Source organism: Erpetoichthys calabaricus, chromosome 3 (assembly GCF_900747795.2).
Source record: "Erpetoichthys calabaricus chromosome 3, fErpCal1.3, whole genome shotgun sequence".
NCBI lineage: Eukaryota > Metazoa > Chordata > Cladistia > Polypteriformes > Polypteridae > Erpetoichthys > Erpetoichthys calabaricus.
This window is the reverse complement of record NC_041396.2, coordinates 174,916,767-174,934,773: the sequence shown is the minus strand read 5'-3', so window position 1 is coordinate 174,934,773 and position 18,007 is coordinate 174,916,767. Positions and strand designations below refer to the sequence as shown.

The window sequence follows — 18,007 nt, the reverse complement described above, 5'->3', positions numbered from 1 at the left end:
GAATAGCATTACAGTAATCTATACGTGAGGTGACTAGGACATTAACCAATACTTCAGTACTGTGTTGCATAATAACAGGACACAGTCTAGAAATGTGATGAGAAGATGGAGAGGAGATGGAAGAAGGCATTCCGAGAAATGTTACTTATATGGGAGGAATTATTTAATAATAATTGTCATTATTACTGTATAAATGAATATATACAATTGCATTTAAACGATTCGCCAAAATCAGTTGTACGTAAACGATACTGTTTTAAACGTTGTTTTTTCATAAGAAAACCCGGTTTCCACGTTTACCTGTTTTAGTTTAAATGGCACTTTTGCCACTCGCAGTATGGCGGACGCGCTGACGTATCGTGTCGACTGGGCAACACAGTGAATGCGGCGTCTATCTATATAAGTCTATGATCAGCCTAGTCAAAAAACTGCGGTCCTTTTCGCGTCTGCCTAAACACGTGGAAGGCTGCCTAACAAGAGGCATGAAACGCGAAAGAAAATCCCGCCGCCAAACCATGTTTTTGCATCACTTGTGCGGCGTCATAACCCTGAACACTGGTGACGTACAGTACGTAAAAAAACTGTACTGCAGCTTAGGCTTGAAAACCGTCCCGAATTAAAGCATCAGCAAACGTAACATAACAACAAATAATAAAATTCTCGTATTAGTGGATGTAATTAGTACGCATTGGAGGCTATCCTAAACGGTACTTCATAGTCAACCTCGGTAACATTAAACTATGTTGTCTCCAAACTTAAAGCCTAAATTGAACTCTTCGTCCAGTGGTAAACTTCGTGACGTTTTCTGTGTGTGTGTGTGGGCGTGGTGCAAATGACCACCATTGACGAGCCAATCACATTTCACAACAACGGGCAAGAACCAATCACAACTCTTTCGGTGAGTGCCGCACTTTTAATTCCGGGTCTTCACTGTCGTAGTACTGTTTGTTTATGCTCGATTGCTGTCATGCTGGATAATGCTGGCGTGAGGCAGTTTTCTTACATTTACTTCTAGTATTTTCCATGGCAGCTTCAAGGATACCTCCGGCAGCTTTAAACTTTAAACAGGTAAAGTGGAAAAAGACCTGAAGATGAAAACAGATTACGTTATTACGTCTTTTTTGCTCTTACTGAAGATGAATTTATACTTTTTTTAAAAACGGAGATGCTTGTTAAATTCACGGTGTCCTAACCAGTTCATGCACGTCTTCCTTAATTAGACGTATTGTCTTTTTTTTTTTCTTCCTTATTTAACAAGCACTATCCAATATTTGTATTGTTAACATACATTACTGGTTATTTTCATGAGGTGCTTATAAACCTGTAAACTTTCGATGAGTAGGAATGACAGAAAGTTATTTAGTTATAGGCGTTCGGATCAACAGATTAACACAACACCACACAGGTGCCTTTTGAAAAGTGAGACACCCGAGATTGAGCACAAGTGTAGCACTTGGAGGCCAAACGGAAATGAAATCTGTGGTGACGTTTTGCAAAAACCACCACCTAGGTTAGGTTATTTGAAATGCAGGAATGCATGAACTCGGCACATTTAATAAACAAGTATCGTAAACATGCTACTGTTCTGTCATATTGGTGGTAACTACTGTGGGCTTCGACAGTTTATTTTATACATAATGCTGTTTCTCAAATCTGCTTAATCCAAATCAGCGTGGCAGTGGGCTGGACTAGAGGCTCATGCATACACGTGCACACACTGTGGGATGTGGGAGGAGAGGCAATGTATAGAGAAGGGTCAAAGTGCAGCCTGCAATACCTGTGACATAGGTGAGGTAATGCCCACAATGTCAGTCACAAAATGTCCTTCACTCCCACAACCCTAATCTTAACCAGAGTGTAACGGAGCCCTAATGTTAACCATAGTCTAATGCAATTGGAGTTTTGTGATGTTAAGCAAGACATGACTAACCTCATACGTATTGCAGTCTGCAGTTACACTCTGTTGAATGTATGCATACACTGTGAGAATCTGAAAACTTAACACAAGACAGCATCCAAGCATGAAATTCAACCTGGTGCACTAGATCTGTGACTTCCAATGTGCTGGCCTTCCTGAGATATAATCCTTCAAAATCTATTTTGGTATTTGGTACACTATTAATCCCTAAGGGTAAATAATTGTTAGATAATCCCTGTGACTTCAGTGGGATTAGAATCTTAACAAAACAAATAATTGTTTTAATTACATAATAGGAAAAAACTTTAAAAGTTGTTACCAAACTGAAAAAGAACAAATGTTAAAGACTTTCAGCTGTTTAGCCTTCATTGGGTGTGTAACTGCAAAGGAGCAGGTAACATATATGTACATAGAGGAAACAAAGCCAGGCAGATGAAAGAAGAAAAGGTGAAAGGAAGTGAGATAAAGGTGCTTTTAGAGAACATGAAGGGAGAGATTAAAAAGTCAGTCATTAAGACATGGAGAGATATGTGATCCTAAACTAAGAATGAACGGAACTTCTTCTTCTTTTTTTTTTTTTTTTTTAAAGTGTCTTTGAACACAGAGAGGTCAGTGTGGCTAAGCTCAAGGGGACATGTGCTACAGTAGGCCTTGTGAGGTCTTTGGTTTTTTTGGCTTGAGTGTGTTCCCTTGAACGATCTGCTAGCTAACTTCCTGTTTTCACCTATGTAGAAGGTTAGACACTTCCTACAAGAAATGCTGTAAGAATATTTTTTTCTGTTTATGTGTTCATTCTTCATTAAAAAGTACATCTGCCGCATGAGATTTGGCTATACTAAACATTTTAAATGTGACCTTTCATGTACCCAGTATTCTCTTTAGTTTTTATTCTTTCTGAATAACCAAACTGAGAGGATGCAAACTCAGCTGTGGATGATTTTAAGCCATCTGCTCTTCGGCAAGGCTTGTGTCTATTGTGTCATGAGAACAGGTCACTATACATTACCAGAGGAGTTGTTAGTACTCGGAACACACTTCATGCTTACTAGTTTATTATAATATGAAGAGATGTGGAGAAGTGTGTTACAAGTGTAATAAGAAGGAATTCCTGCTGCCAGTGTATTTCTTCCGAGATGTGTAGAGTTACTCTTTTGCACTAAAAATTTCCCAGACGGTCTCTTGTGATTTTGTTTTTTAATTTATTTACTGTCATTCTCCTCACTGTGAAAATATCATCATTTATTGTATTTATAAGATGAAAATCACTTGTATTTGCTGTTTAGTTTTTTAAACGTTTGCTTTCTAATACCATTATATAATATGTATGTGATCTTTAGTTTCTACAGCGCCAAAAGGTCCTCAGTTTGTACAGGAGTATTTTACGAACTATCAGAAAAGTTCCCAATAAAGAAGACCAGCAATATTTGGAAAACTGGGCAAGAGAAGAGTTCAAAAGGAATAAGAATGTCAAGGAAGAGGTACATACTGTTGTTGGGGAGCGGGAAAATCGACTACTGGCTTTTTGTTAGATTCATTAATTGAATGGATATTAAAATATCTGCCTAATATCTTTAAGTAAGCATTGGGCTTCCTGTTTTTTTCTTTCATTTTTGTAATACTGTATATGTTACATAATTCAGAATTTCAGTTTTAAATAGACTATTTTAACATGTTTCAGTTACTGCATATTATGCATATGTGTCTTCTTTTAATTATTAGTTTATTTATAATTTATAGGCTTGGGGCTGGGGTACTGCATACATATTTAAAGCTCTTAGGAGCTGAGATCACCAATCTTTGTGCAAAAGAAAATATTGATTGATTTTATGAATTATTAACTGTGAGCCAATCCTTTTTTAAATGAATTTTAAAATATTAATGTTAAGGGTAGACTTCTAATGCTGTAATGTGTCTATTGTAGGACGTAATTCGAATGATGGTCACTCAAGGCAGACGACAGCTTCAGGACCTTACTAGGACACTTCAGTTAGCTCAGAGCAGTTAACTGCATTCATTTTGTTCAGGTGTGAAGCTTAAGGTTGTGTTTTGGTTCAAGTCTGCAGGATACAATACTATTGCCTCAACAGAATTTTTCCAATATGTTTGTTTTAAAAATAAAATGTTTACTTTGTTTTAAACAACAATCCTTTGTTCAGAGATTAATCATCAAACTGTGTAATATGATGGTATTTTCAGTTTTCATTATGTTTATAGTTAAATATCAACTCTGTTTTGTTGTAATAATTACAGTATTTCTTCTTGTTTCTGCATATTTAGAATAGTACAGGGGGGGTGTCAGAATGAATGTTTATCAAGCCAGTATAGCAGAATCACTCCTGAGAATGCAGCTTATACACTGTAAAAAAAAAAAAAAAAAAATGTTAAATTTACGGTAAAGTACTGGCAGCTGTGGTTGCCAGAATTTTTTACTGTAAAAAAGGTGAAAATATTTGTAGATCTACAGTGTAAATTTGTAGTAAATAACTTTTTCCTTTACAACACATTCCAGTAGAAGTGAACATTTAACCAAAACCTTAAATCAATGCACTGTAATAAATATGCCAATCAATAAACCCTTATAAAATATTGTCAGGATCAGACACCAGTTCACAGTTTACATCAATAAAGTAACAACAACCAACAGCAGACCTGTATCATTTAACTACATACATTGAAAAGAATTCAATGTTTAAGGAAGTTCTGGCACACTGTCTAATAAGAAGTGAAGTTTGCTTTTGTGGTGTATGGTGTCCTACAAGTGTGCCAGCTTATTGAATACAACCCACCATAAATCAGCGTCCATAACCTCAAAAAAGCTTCAGCACGCAGGGAGAAATAAGTCTGCTAACTTTGTTTGTTTGTTTTTCCATACTGCGCAAAGGTGTGCGGTTCACCAGGAACAATATGGTAAAAGGGGTCGTCTCCTTGTGCAAATATCGTACCTTCAGTGTTACTGAAATAGCACTTTACTGTTTTACATTTTACAGTTGTTTACCTTCACTGTTTAACAGTTTCACACTGTAAAATTAACAGTATATATTAATGTATATCAGTAAATGGTATGTAGCATATTTTCAAGGGAGAAAAATATTGATTTTACAGAACTTGGCTGTAAAAAAAAAAATGAAATGTATTGTTTAAGATATACAGGTAATTTTCCTTTTTTTTTAGAAATGGGATTTTACTTTCACCATTTACAGTATTACCGTTAAATTTACTGCCATTTTTTACAGTGTTACTCTTCTTTCTAACAGTTTACTACACTAGATGGTGAGGCATTGCTTGCAAAAAGTCTACTTTTGTGCATTTAGTCTTAATTTTCTCTTTAGTAAATGCATTCCAAAAACAAAAATTGGACATTAAGAGTAAGGCATCTGGTTTAGAATCATTAAGGCATTTGTTTGCTATTTAGTGACACTGTAGAAAATAGCTGTATATACATCACAGCTCCCTAAATAAAAATGCAATATGGTACACTAAGTGCCACATCTACCAGAATGTTGTACATTATTACAACACGCCTACCTGAGTAATGTCATTTTTTGTCATCTTCTCTTCTGTCATTTTCCTCTGCTTGGAGAAATCTTTAGATTGTGTTTCACACTGTAACTTCACCAATCTCTGACAACATTTAAAATCCTCCATAACTAAAGTTTATTTTGTGAATACTATTCAAAGCTTTTTGAATGGCTTCATTTTCTGGAGTAGCAGTTAATATCACTGCTTCACAGTTTTGGAGAACTGGAGTTGAATTCAGGCCTGGTCTGTATGGAATCTGCATGTTCTCTCTGTGCCTGCATTGGTTTTATTCATGTATGCCATTTCCTGCAGCATCTGAAAAACAGACTCATTAGGTAGACAGGCAAATCTGAACTTGCCTGTTATAAGAAGCATCCGGCAGTGTTTCCTGTCCAGGGTTGGTTCCTGCCTTATTCCAGGTACTTCCAGGAATAGCAGCAGCCCTCAAAGACAATATTTAATATGTGGGTTTGTGAAATGAAAGGAAAAATCATGAATATTAATAATACACTATTTTGTGTACTGTATGTGTAAATTCTCAGAGTAAATAACCAGTTGTAAGCTTTCTTTGTTTTAAGGAAATTGACCATTTTAACCAGTAAACTAAGCCTAGGAGTGAATGTCCTTTTATTACAAGCTAGTAATCCTGCAGACCTACCACCATAACTTTGTACTATTAGAAATAACTAGCATTTTTGGTTTTTTATTTTTGAATTCTTGAGGTACTCTGGACTGTTGATTTTTTTTTTTTTTTTTTAATTCTCACTCATGGCATTCTTAATGCTGTTCAGGTGCAGGCTACATTCCCTATAAAAAGTATTTAACCCCTTGGAAGTTACCACATTTTGTTATGTATCACTGAATCTCAGTGGATTTAATTTGTCTTTCTTGACCCTGATCAACAGTAAAAGACTCTTCAATGGCAAAGTCAAAACACAATTTCTGCAAAGTGTTCTAAATTAATCACAAATAGAACACACAAAATAAATGATTGCATGAGTATTTATCCTCTTTAACTTGCAACAACTCAGTCATCACTGGGACAGCCAATTGGTTTTAGAAGTCACGTCGTGATTAGTTGAAGGGAGCTCACCTCCCTGTAGTGTAGGGAGTTCAATGTATTGCAGTCTGTATGCTGTGGTCTGCATTGTGATCTGATCTACACAACAAGGACAAAAGAACACTCCAGGCAACTGCATGAAAACATGATTAAAAAGCACAAGTGAGGAGAAAGAAACAAGAAAATAGCCACTGAATATCCCTTGGAGTCCTGTTAAATCAAACATTAAGAGATGGAAAGAGTATGGCACAGCTGTAAATCTGCCTAGAGGTGGTTATCCACAAGAGCTGAATGTGTAAGAAGACTGGTGAGGGAGACCACCAAGAGATGGAGTCAAGATCTATAGCAGCTTAGATTGGAGAGACTGTACCGACAATAGCTGTTGCCTGGGTGCTTTACAGATTACAGCAACTTTGTAAGTCAACATAATTAGTGAAGTGGTTTGAAAATTTTCTGATAACTCTGTGAGTATCTTTCTCAGTATAACAGCTTTTCAGTTGATGCATTAGCCATCTTTTCCTATAGTGGATAGACAGTAATATGGTTATTTTGTAGAGTATGTATAGTATGAAAAACAATTGAGTGTAGAATCTGTGTAATATGGTAAGTGAGCATCCACCCCCAAACATTGAGCTCCTCCCCATTCTACAGGCTGCCACGAGGGGTACCTGGAGGGACCACAAAGATTACAGATATATATCGAGTGAAGCCCAGATCTGACACTGATGCATGTTCAAACAGCTATCTGGGGTGGTACAGTAGACCTTGAATGCAAGTCCACAGCTCGTAACCAAAGTGGCAGGAAAGTGTATTGCATTGAACCTTTTGAATAATGCATGAATGTGTTTCTGTTGTGCTAAGTCAATATTTTTTTTGTGATCGGTTGTTTTTTATTTAAGTCAAAAATAAGTCAATATTTCAAAATGTGAAACAATCAACATGTGAAATAAGCCACATGGCAGCCCTTAAACCCCGTCATAAGTCCTATGCCACCAGGAACAGGGGCCGTGCCAACCAACCACACCACCACACATGATTCAGGGATTGCCTGCATCATTTGTGCCGAACACCCTGTAAAAGATTTAACTGTGGAAGCAGCCTGTTCCCAGTTATGAATGGACTTGCTGGATTCCCCATTAATTTGTGATTGAGATAACTTCATAAGGATGAGATTGTATAAGGAAAATAGCCAGTTCATCAGTGAGATTAGATCAGAGGAAATCCAGCAGGATGCAAGACATTTACAGCTACAATGCCGAGACATAAGAATTTGTGCAGGTGCACTGACATAGCAAGGCCTAAAAGGTCTAAGAGTGCAAAAATATGTGGCAATATAGGAATGGGAAATGAAGAGAGTGAGCAAGAGATGAGAGATCAGAAAGCCAGCACAGGAGGACAAAACCAATACACCTTCACCCTAACAAACCCGCCAGTTTGCTAGTTGGAATTCTGGAAAAGCAAGATGGTGAACTGTAAGCTGTGGTGTGTAGATGAGGAGCTGAAAACTGTGGAACAACAGATCCATTTTCTTGGGCAGAAGTACAAACTCTAAGAAATAAAAGCTTCTCTTCTTGCCACACTGGAGGATTCCTCCAGAACTGAACCCAAAACATTGACTCCACAATGATGTTTCATTTGTATCCAGGCCGAATCAGTTTTACAACCAACTAAAGATTTAAATTTTAAGGTGGAAAATTATTATTGTAAACTCAGAGTGGCAGCTGACAAAGTAGCCCCACGATAAAGTGTTGTGAAATCATCCACTGTGATTTTTGCCTGCAAAACTCCCAATAGTTTGCAAGCTTAAGAGGGTGAGAGAAAATGGAGGAAGACTAAATTAACCAAACACCTGGGGCCTCCTGTATAACACCGTTCGTAGAACTCACACTATAACATGGCGTAAGCACAGAAGCGGGATTGTGCGTACGCACAGAAAAATCCAGATGCAGGAATCTGTGCGCACGCAAACTTTCACGTTCTTCCACTACATAAATCCCGATCAGCGTGAAAAGTAACGTACATGCACGCGCCTTCTGTCCCGCCCCAACTCCTCCCAGAATCACGCCTCTTTGAATATGCAAATCGATATAAATAGCCTTCTGAGAAAAGATAATGGGAAAAGCACAGGGGAAAATATAAGAATTTCAGCGAATACCAAGTGGAGGCAAAGGAAAAATGTACTATTTGTTGGTTTAAACAGTGGTATAATCAACAAAAGAAAGTTGATCGAGTGACAGAGTGTCGGAGAAACTCGAAAGATCGAGTTCACAAAGTCGCACAGTGCCCGAAATAAAAAAGAAATCACATATCAAAGTCGCCGTGAAAAGGCAAGTCGTAGCCCACCGTCTGAGTGTCATATGAAAGCTTATTAGGGTACAGACAAAGAAATAGGCACACAGTGGGGAAAAAAGCACGAAATGTCCACTTTAATCACGTAGTGTATTTTGCCATTAAAGTAGAACATCATAAACTTCATCTTAAAATCGTTTATTTTACTAGTTTCTCAAGTAGCATGTTAAATGCTTTGTTCTGTGTTTGATCTTCTATGTGCTCTATGTGTGTGAATCACTACGTGCTTCCGTTCTTTCTCTTTCTCCAACAGGACACAGAATCCATTACATTTGAGATATTACAGCTCTCTGAATAATTAAAATACTGAGATGTATACGTGATATCATTTTCATGATGATAGGAATGAAAGCATGTTATTAAACATGGGAACATGGTGGCGCAGTGATTGTTCATATCTCACGCAAGAGGCTTGCTGCGCCATGTGCGACCTTCGATGAAATAATTTATTACAAAAGTACTGTCTCTTTCAAATGTACTAACCTCCAATTCCTGTTCTTACTTTTCTTTCTCCAAAAACCCAATCGCCACACAATCAGCTCTGTAATAGACGTTAAGCCATTTGTAAGCTTAGAACGCCGATTCTTCAAAACTTTTAAGGAACATTGAAACATCTTCGTAGTACATGTTTAATTATTCTATTCGTCTGTCCTTCCAGTGTCGCATCAGCACCAGCAAGAATACAGCGCAACGCAGGAGCTATCCGTGAACTAGCTATACGCTGCAGCACCGTGTCCTCACATGTTTAATTATTAACAACACAGATTATTTAAATGAAGTTAAAGTTTTATCTGTATACTATAAGCAACATATTTTGCTGCATTTCATCTTAAAAATGATATTGTCATCATACGCACTTTATAAAGTAGTGCAGGTTGTGCAATATTATAACTGTAGTGTAAGTTTACAGTGAGGTGATTGTACTTATAAGTAAACAGTTCTACAAGGAGCACTTGATGGACTGATTGAGTGCGTTTATAGTTCTTGGGATGAAACTTTCTGAAACGCGAGGTCCGTACATGAAAGGCTTTGACGCTTTTTGCCGTGGTTGAGGTAGTGTGTACTTGAAACTGTATACCGATAATTCTCTTTCCGATCAGCTGCTGCTGTGATTCACACTCAGATACAGTGATATAAATACTCCGAGTGGTGCAGTGAGAGTAATATGGAAAAAGATGATCCGCAGTGGCAACCCTTAACGGGAGCAGCAAAAAGAAGAACAAGATGCAGTGAGATTAACAACGCTAAAGCAGTTATGGTATTTGGAATACTATGGCTATTCCCTGGACCATTATATTGCTACAGGTTAATTACAATCAGATGCATTACACTAATAAAACAATATGCAGTTAATTTCAGTGTATTTATAAAGCCGCGTCAGGAATGTGGAGCTAAGAAAGAAAGGGTGATCACACAGGAACAGTAGCACTGCTTTGACGCTGGGTGCCGCCAGTCTGCAAAACCGAGCGGAGAAATTGCGTACGCCAAGGTATGAGTTACCGTGGAAATGTGCGTGGCTTTACGCCAAGTTTAGGTTTTATACATAGCGATTTGAGCGTGGAAACGGGAGTACGCAACATTTCTGTGCGTACGCACCGTTTATACATGAGGCCCCTGGTCTGCACCAGAGATCTTCTTTAAGCCCTTACCTCTTTGATCACATTGTGGAAGTGGTGAGTCAGGGAATAACAGACCAATCCCCCTGGTGCATGTCTTTTTTTGCTGATGACAGTGTGTTGTGTAGCACCAGAAAAGAGAAAGTTGGAAGAATGGAGAGGGGCTTTAGAAGATCAAGGGTTGAAGTAAATAGGAAGAAGAGGTTTAATGATGATCAGGATTCAGAAGTTAAGAGCTATTGAAAAGAGTAGATAACATGTAAATATCTAGGCTCTGTGGTAGCCTGAGATGGCAAATTAGATGCAGTGATGATCCACAGAATGCAGTTTGGATGGAACAGTTGGAAGAAGGTATCAGGAGTATTGTGTGAGTGAAGATTTAAGGCAAAGGTTAAAGGTAAGGATTTTAAGACACTGGTATGACCAGCAATGATGTGTAGAGCTGAGTCATGGGCAGTAAAAGGAGAGCAGGAGAAGAAGGTTGATGTGTGAGAAATGAGAATATTGAGATGGATGTGTGGATTTACAAAAAAGGACAGAATAAGAAACGAGACCATCAGAAGTACAGTAAGTACAGCGCTTTTACCACCAAATTATGGAATTACAGTATCTGCCTAAAAAGATACACAAGGCTGGCTCTGTGGAAGTCTTTAATAAACTCCAGTTTCTTAAAATTTGGCATCTGCTTAATCTTCCATATGTGTATGGTTTAGTAGACTAAAATAGTCAGTTAAATATTCTGTGTTAGTGACTGATATGTTTTCTTTTCTACCCAGTTTTCTGTGGTGGCACATTGCTGTTCCCAGTCTGCACTCTGTGCTGCTGCTCATGATGCAGATGAAAATGGAGGCTGTACACGTCTGCAAAATTGGACATGGACATAACTGGAAGGGCCTTCTCTTTAACGGTAACATTCTAATGTTTTACATTCTTACTGTGTTGTTCTTATATTATTGCTCTTGTGGTATTTATTAATTACTTCACTAAAATTCTGAGGAATGACCTAAGTTCATTTATGTTTGGTGTTTGCCATTGTCCTGTTTCTGCACACAAAGAATGATAACACATTTAAGATGTGCACAGAATCATAAGTGAATGAGAATTGGGCAACTCAATGATTAATCTGCAAATCAAATGAGTGAGAATCATTAGACTGGTTCTAAGGTAGTCGCTCATTTGTGAATCAAATGAATTGAAATTCACGATTCAGGTGGTTCTTGCACTTTAAACAACTACCAAGGAAATAAAACATACAGATGACATCACCCAGGACACACATGCGCTTTATCTCACCCGTTGAACTCCACTGAGTCAATTTGTTCGTACTCACGAATGGCATTATTTGATTCACTGAAAAGAGTCATTCCAAAAACACAAATTATTTGCAACTCTCCCATCAACACTGTGGTTGATTGTGTAGTAACAGTTAAACAAGAGAATTAGCACAACTAGAAAGTTCTGCAGAAACAAATAAAGCAGACCATGGAGGAGGAACTTGATATTCACAACTAGCAGCATAAATGGCAACGGCAGTTATAGAGTTCTAAATAAAGCCCATTATATTGACACACGTATGTGTTGCAAAGCCCCTTTCAAGTAAACAGCAGGCACAGAACATGTAACAAAAGAAACAGAGATTTACAGTACTTTAGAAATACATTAAATAATAGAGACTAGCAAAATACCCGCGCTTCGCAGCGGAGAAGAAGTGTGGTTAAAGAGGTTATGAAAAAGAAAAGGAACATTTTTAAAAATAACGTAACATGATTGTCAATGTAAACACAAATAAAATATATATACATATACATATATACATATATATACATATCTACATGTACACATATCTACATATATACATATACACATCCATATATATATATATATATATATATATATATATATATTATATATATATATATATACTACACACACACATATACATATATATATACACATACATACATACACACACATATATATATATATATATATATATATATATATATATATATACACACAGACACATATATATATACTCCATCGCGGGGGTTGCGTTCCAGAGCCACCCGCGAAATAAGAAAATCCGCGAAGTAGAAACCATATGTTTATATGGTTATTTTTATATTGTCATGCTTGGGTCACAGATTTGCGCAGAAACACAGGAGGTTGTAGAGAGACGGGAACGTTATTCAAACACTGCAAACAAACATTTGTCTCTTTTTCAAAAGTTTAAACTGTGCTCCATGACAAGACAGAGATGACAGTTCTGTCTCACAATTAAAAGAATGCAAACATTTCTTCCTTTTCAAAGGAGTGCGCGTCAGGAGCAGAGACTGTCATAAAGACAGAGAAAACAAACACATTAATAGGGCTGTTTGGCTTTTAAGTATGCGAAGCACCGCGGCACAAAGCTGTTGAAGGCGGCAGCTCACACCCCCTCCGTCAGGAGCAGGGAGAGAGAGATAGAGAGAGACAGAGAAAAACAAACATACAAAAATCAATACGTGCCCTTCGAGCTTTTAAGTATGCGAAGCACCGTGCAGCATGTCGCTTCACTAAGCAGCTGCACAGAAGGTAGCAACGTGAAGATAATCTTTCAGCATTTTTAGACAAGCGTCCCTATCGTCTAGGTGTGCGAACAGCCCCCCTGCTCACACCCCCTACGTCAGGATCAGAGAAAGCGCAAGAGAGAGAGAGAAAGAGAAAAGTAAGTTGGGTAGCTTCTCAGCCATCTGCCAATAGCGTCCCTTGTATAAAATCAACTGGGCAAACCAACTGAGGAAGCATGTACCAGAAATTAAAAGACCCATTGTCCTCAGAAATCCGCGAACCAGCAAAAAATCCGACGATATATATTTAAATATGCTTACATATAAAATCGCGATAGAGTGAAGCCGCGAAAGGCGAAGCGCGATATAGCGAGGGATCACTGTGTATATATATATATATATTATATATATATATATATATATATATATATATATATATTTTACATATCTACATATATATATATATATATATATATATATATATATATCTATACTAATAAAAAGGCAAAGCCCTCACTGACTGACTGACTGACTTGACTGACTCACTCATCACTAATTCTCCAACTTCCCGTTTAGGTAGAAGTCTGAATTTGGCAGGCTCATTCCTTACAGCTTACTTACAAAAGTTAGGCAGGTTTATTTCGAAATTCTACGTGTAATGGTCATAACTGGAACCTGTTTGACTGACTCATTCATCACTAATTCTCCAACTTCCCGTGTAGGTAGAAGTCTGAAATTTGGCAGGCTCATTCCTTACAGCTTACTTACAAAAGTTAGGAGGTTTCATTTCGAAATTCTACGTGTAATGGTCATAACTGGAACCTGTTTTTTGTCCATATACTCTAATGGAGGAGGCGGAGTCACGTATCGCGTCATCACGTATTACGCCTCCTACGTAATCACGTGAACTGAAACGAGGAAGAGATTTACAGCACAAGTCAAACGCGGGAACAAAGGTCAATGACGTTAATTGGTGACTGTCTTTTAATACTGTGTACTTGTTGAGTGTCTTTTAATACTGTGTAAGCATACATATTAACACATGTGCAATTAAACGTGTGCATTTACGGGGTGATTTCTCAGGCTTAAAAGTTCGCCTTTTATTAAAAGGTAAATGCAAACTCTTTTCATTCTGAAGGGCACAAACCATGTTAGATTTCAGCCGTTAAACGCGCAAAAATGTCAGTACACCAGATAAATAAGCGCAACATATTATCCGTTGTATTGTATGCTTACAATACATATAGAAATGTGTTAATCGTTAACTAATATTATGGGATGTGTTTTTCGACTCGCGCTTTGATTTAAACGATTGCATGTCTTGGTGGTTTTGCGTAGCTTATTGTCAATATCTTTACAGCTCTTTTTAAGACTTAATTTAAAAGGTTTTCTTTTCTTCTTAATAAAAATTTAAAAGCAGTACTTTAAAAAGCAGCGCTCACTTCACTCCCTTACGGGAATCGAACCTCGGACGTCAGCGCTAGAGGCTAAGCCCCTAAAATTGCGCCACGGCGTGTGGTTCGTTTATTTGACAGCATGTAGATCGGGGTAATTACATTCACGGCATTCGTAGTCTGATTCACAGTCTGATTGTATGGGTGGTTACCTACCAGGTAACGCTCATGGTTAGCCAGCAAGTCATCTCGAAGTGATCACTCGCGTGAACGCAGCTTCACAAAAAAACAGATCCTTAACAAACTGTTATTGGTATATTTTCCCTCAATTTTAAAAGGTTTTTTTTTCTTCTTAATAAAAATTTAAAAGCAGTACTTCGCCGGTGCGAAGTGCGGGGATTTGAGCGACTGACGCATACAGACATATTCATGAGTGCAGGTACTTCGGAAAGAAAGCACCGTGTAAACCTAAACTTTAAGTTCATAGACCTACAAAAGTTTGCCATTGATTTGAGGCAAGATTGCTTTTCTCATGTACAACTATACGTTGCATTCTTAACAGTAAGCTTGCACGGCTTGGTCATATTACAACCTGAGTGCTGAACTGACAAAGTCGTATACAAACAGAACTATAACAATCGTAATAAACAAAAAAAAAAAAAGCGAAGAACCCTTGGATTTAATAAAAAGGCTCTTTCCTTGGCGAAGCAAGGAAAAAGGAAGACCTTATATAGCGTTTGTTTATAAAACAGCGGAAAAGCTGTGTTAAGGCTGCTTCACAAAAAAAACAGATCCGTAACAAATTGCTTTTGGGATATTTTCCCTCAATTTAAAAGCTTTTCTTCTTCATAAAAATATAAAAGCAGCACTTCGCGGGGATTTAGATATATATATATATATATATTATATAGATATATATATATATATATATATATATATATAGATAGAGCGAGAGAGAGAGATATATATATATATATATATGTATGTATGTCTTATATATATATATATATATATTATATATGTATGTATGTCTATATTATATATATATGTAAGCTTATAAGTACTGCCTTACTTCTCTTTAAGAAAGGAAGATGTAATGATACTTGATTTAAACGATTCCATGTCTTCCTGGGTTTGCGTAGCTTATTGTCCCTATCTTTACACCTGTTTTTAAGACTTATTGACTGAAACGGGCTTTCACGAAAAAAGTTAGGGCTTTGCTACAGGATACACCCTCCACAAGTTAAGCAAGTAAAAATAAAAGTGTATATTTCTATTTTATTTAAACTTTTAAGTTTGTATGCATAGCCCCATTTGGCTGTTTTAGTTTTTTTTTTTTCTTCTTCAGTAATATTTAATCTCCTTTAAGAAAAAGAACATATGCATTTTACTTTTTTGTATCTCTTTAGTATATTTTAGTGTAAAAGGATAACCAGTATGTAAACCTTTTATGTTACTTTATAAAGTTATTTTACACAATGTTGAAAAATTAATAAGAAAGCTACATAATTTGGCAGCTGCTGTTTTAATTTTCAATGAAATGAAAAAAGCTCTCCAAGAGAAAACCTCAATGAAGAAGAAACAGTTTGCAAATATATATATATGTGTAGTATATATATATATTATATATATATATATATATATTATATATATATGTGTATAATATGTGTATATATATATGTGTACTATATATATATAATATGTGTATATATATAATATATTGTATATATATAGTTGTGTATATATATTATATATGTATATATATCTGTATGTATATATGTATGTGTATATCTATATATATATTGTGTATATATAATATATGTGTGTATATATATATATATGTATATATATATACAGTGGTGTGAAAAACTATTTGCCCCCTTCCTGATTTCTATTCTTTTGCATGTTTGTCACACAAAATGTTTCTGATCATAAACACATTTAACCATTAGTCAAATATAACACAAGTAAACACAAAATGCAGTTTTTAAATGGTGGTTTTTATTAATTAGGGAGAAAAAAAAATCCAAACCTACATGGCCCTGTGTGAAAAAGTAATCGCCCCCTGAACCTAATAACTGGTTGGGCCACCCTTAGCAGCAATAACTGCAATCAAGCGTTTGCGATAACTTGCAATGAGTCTTTTTACAGCGCTCTGGAGGAATTTTGGCCCACTCATCTTTGCAAAATTGTTGTAATTCAGCTTTATTTGAGGGTTTTCTAGCATGAACCGCCTTTTTAAGGTCATGCCATAGCATCTCAATTGGATTCAGGTCAGGACTTTGACTAGGCCACTCCAAAGTCTTCATTTGTTTTTCTTCAGCCATTCAGAGGTGGATTTGCTGGTGTGTTTTGGGTCATTGTCCTGTTGCAGCACCCAAGATCGCTTCAGCTTGAGTTGACGAACAGATGGCCGGACATTCTCCTTCAGGATTTTTTGGTAGACAGTAGAATTCATGGTTCCATCTATCACAGCAAGCCTTCCAGGTCCTGAAGCAGCAAAACAACCCCAACCATCACACTACCACCACCATATTTTACTGTTGGTATGATGTTCTTTTTCTGAAATGCTGTGTTCCTTTTACGCCAGATGTAACGGGACATTTGCCTTCCAAAAAGTTTAACTTTTGTCTCATCAGTCCACAAGGTATTTTCCCAAAAGTCTTGGCAATCATTGAGATGTTTCTTAGCAAATTGAGACGAGCCCTAATGTTCTTTTTGCTTAACAGTGGTTTGCGTCTTGGACATCTGCCATGCAGGCCGTTTTTGCCCAGTCTCTTTCTTATGGTGGGAGTCGTGAACACTGACCTTAATTGAGGCAAGTGAGGCCTGCAGTTCTTTAGACGTTGTCCTGGGGTCTTTGTGACCTCTCAGATGAGTCGTCTCTGCGCTCTTGGGGTAATTTTGGTCGGCCGGCCACTCCCTGGGAAGGTTCACCACTGTCCATGTTTTTGCCATTTGTGTATAATGGCTCTCACTGTGGTTCGCTGGAGTCCAAAGCTTTAGAAATGGCTTTATAACCTTTACCAGACTGCTAGATCTCAATTACTTCTGTTCTCATTTGTTCCTGATTTCTTTGGATCTTGGCATGATGTCCAGTTTTTGAGGTGCTTTTGGTCTACTTCTCTGTGTCAGGCAGCTCCTATTTAAGTGATTTCTTGATTGAAACAGGTGTGGCAGTAATCAGGCCTGGGGGTGGCTACGGAAATTGAACTCAGGTGTGATACACCACAGTTAGGTTATTTTTTAACAAGGGGGCAATTACTTTTTCACACAGGGCCATGTAGGTTTGGATTTTTTTTCTCCCTAAATAATAAAAACCATAATTTAAAAACTGCATTTTGTGTTTACTTGTGTTATATTTGACTAATGGTTAAATGTGTTTGATGATCAGAAACATTTTGTGTGACAAACATGCAAAAGAATAAGAAATCAGGAAGGGGGCAAATAGTTTTTCACACCACTGTATGTGTGTATATATATATATATTGTATATATATATGTGTATATATATATATATTGTATATATATATGTGTATATATATATATATATATGTGTGTATATATATATATATATGTGTGTATATATATATATATGTGTG

General features: G+C 36.9%; 1 protein-coding gene across 3 annotated transcripts in view; it reads left to right on the top strand.

Annotated features, from left to right (window-relative positions):
• Positions 1-934: 934 nt before the first annotated feature.
• The window catches only part of lyrm2 (LYR motif containing 2), a 42,932-nt gene continuing 25,859 nt past the window's right edge, over positions 935-18,007 (top strand). The window contains exons 1-4 of one of the 3 annotated variants that reach the window (XR_007934583.1): positions 935-1,068; positions 3,256-3,396; positions 3,840-3,942; positions 11,239-11,369. Coding sequence is in view for 2 of the 3 variants with exons in the window: in XM_051925456.1 (XP_051781416.1) it covers positions 1,024-1,068; positions 3,256-3,396; positions 3,840-3,923 (270 nt within the window). In the remaining variant the exon portion in view is untranslated. Of the gene's footprint in view, positions 1,069-3,255; positions 3,397-3,839; positions 4,330-7,148; positions 7,252-11,238; positions 11,370-18,007 lie in introns of those variants that run through there. The other 2 variants (XM_051925456.1, XM_028791091.2) reach the window with 2 other exon arrangements.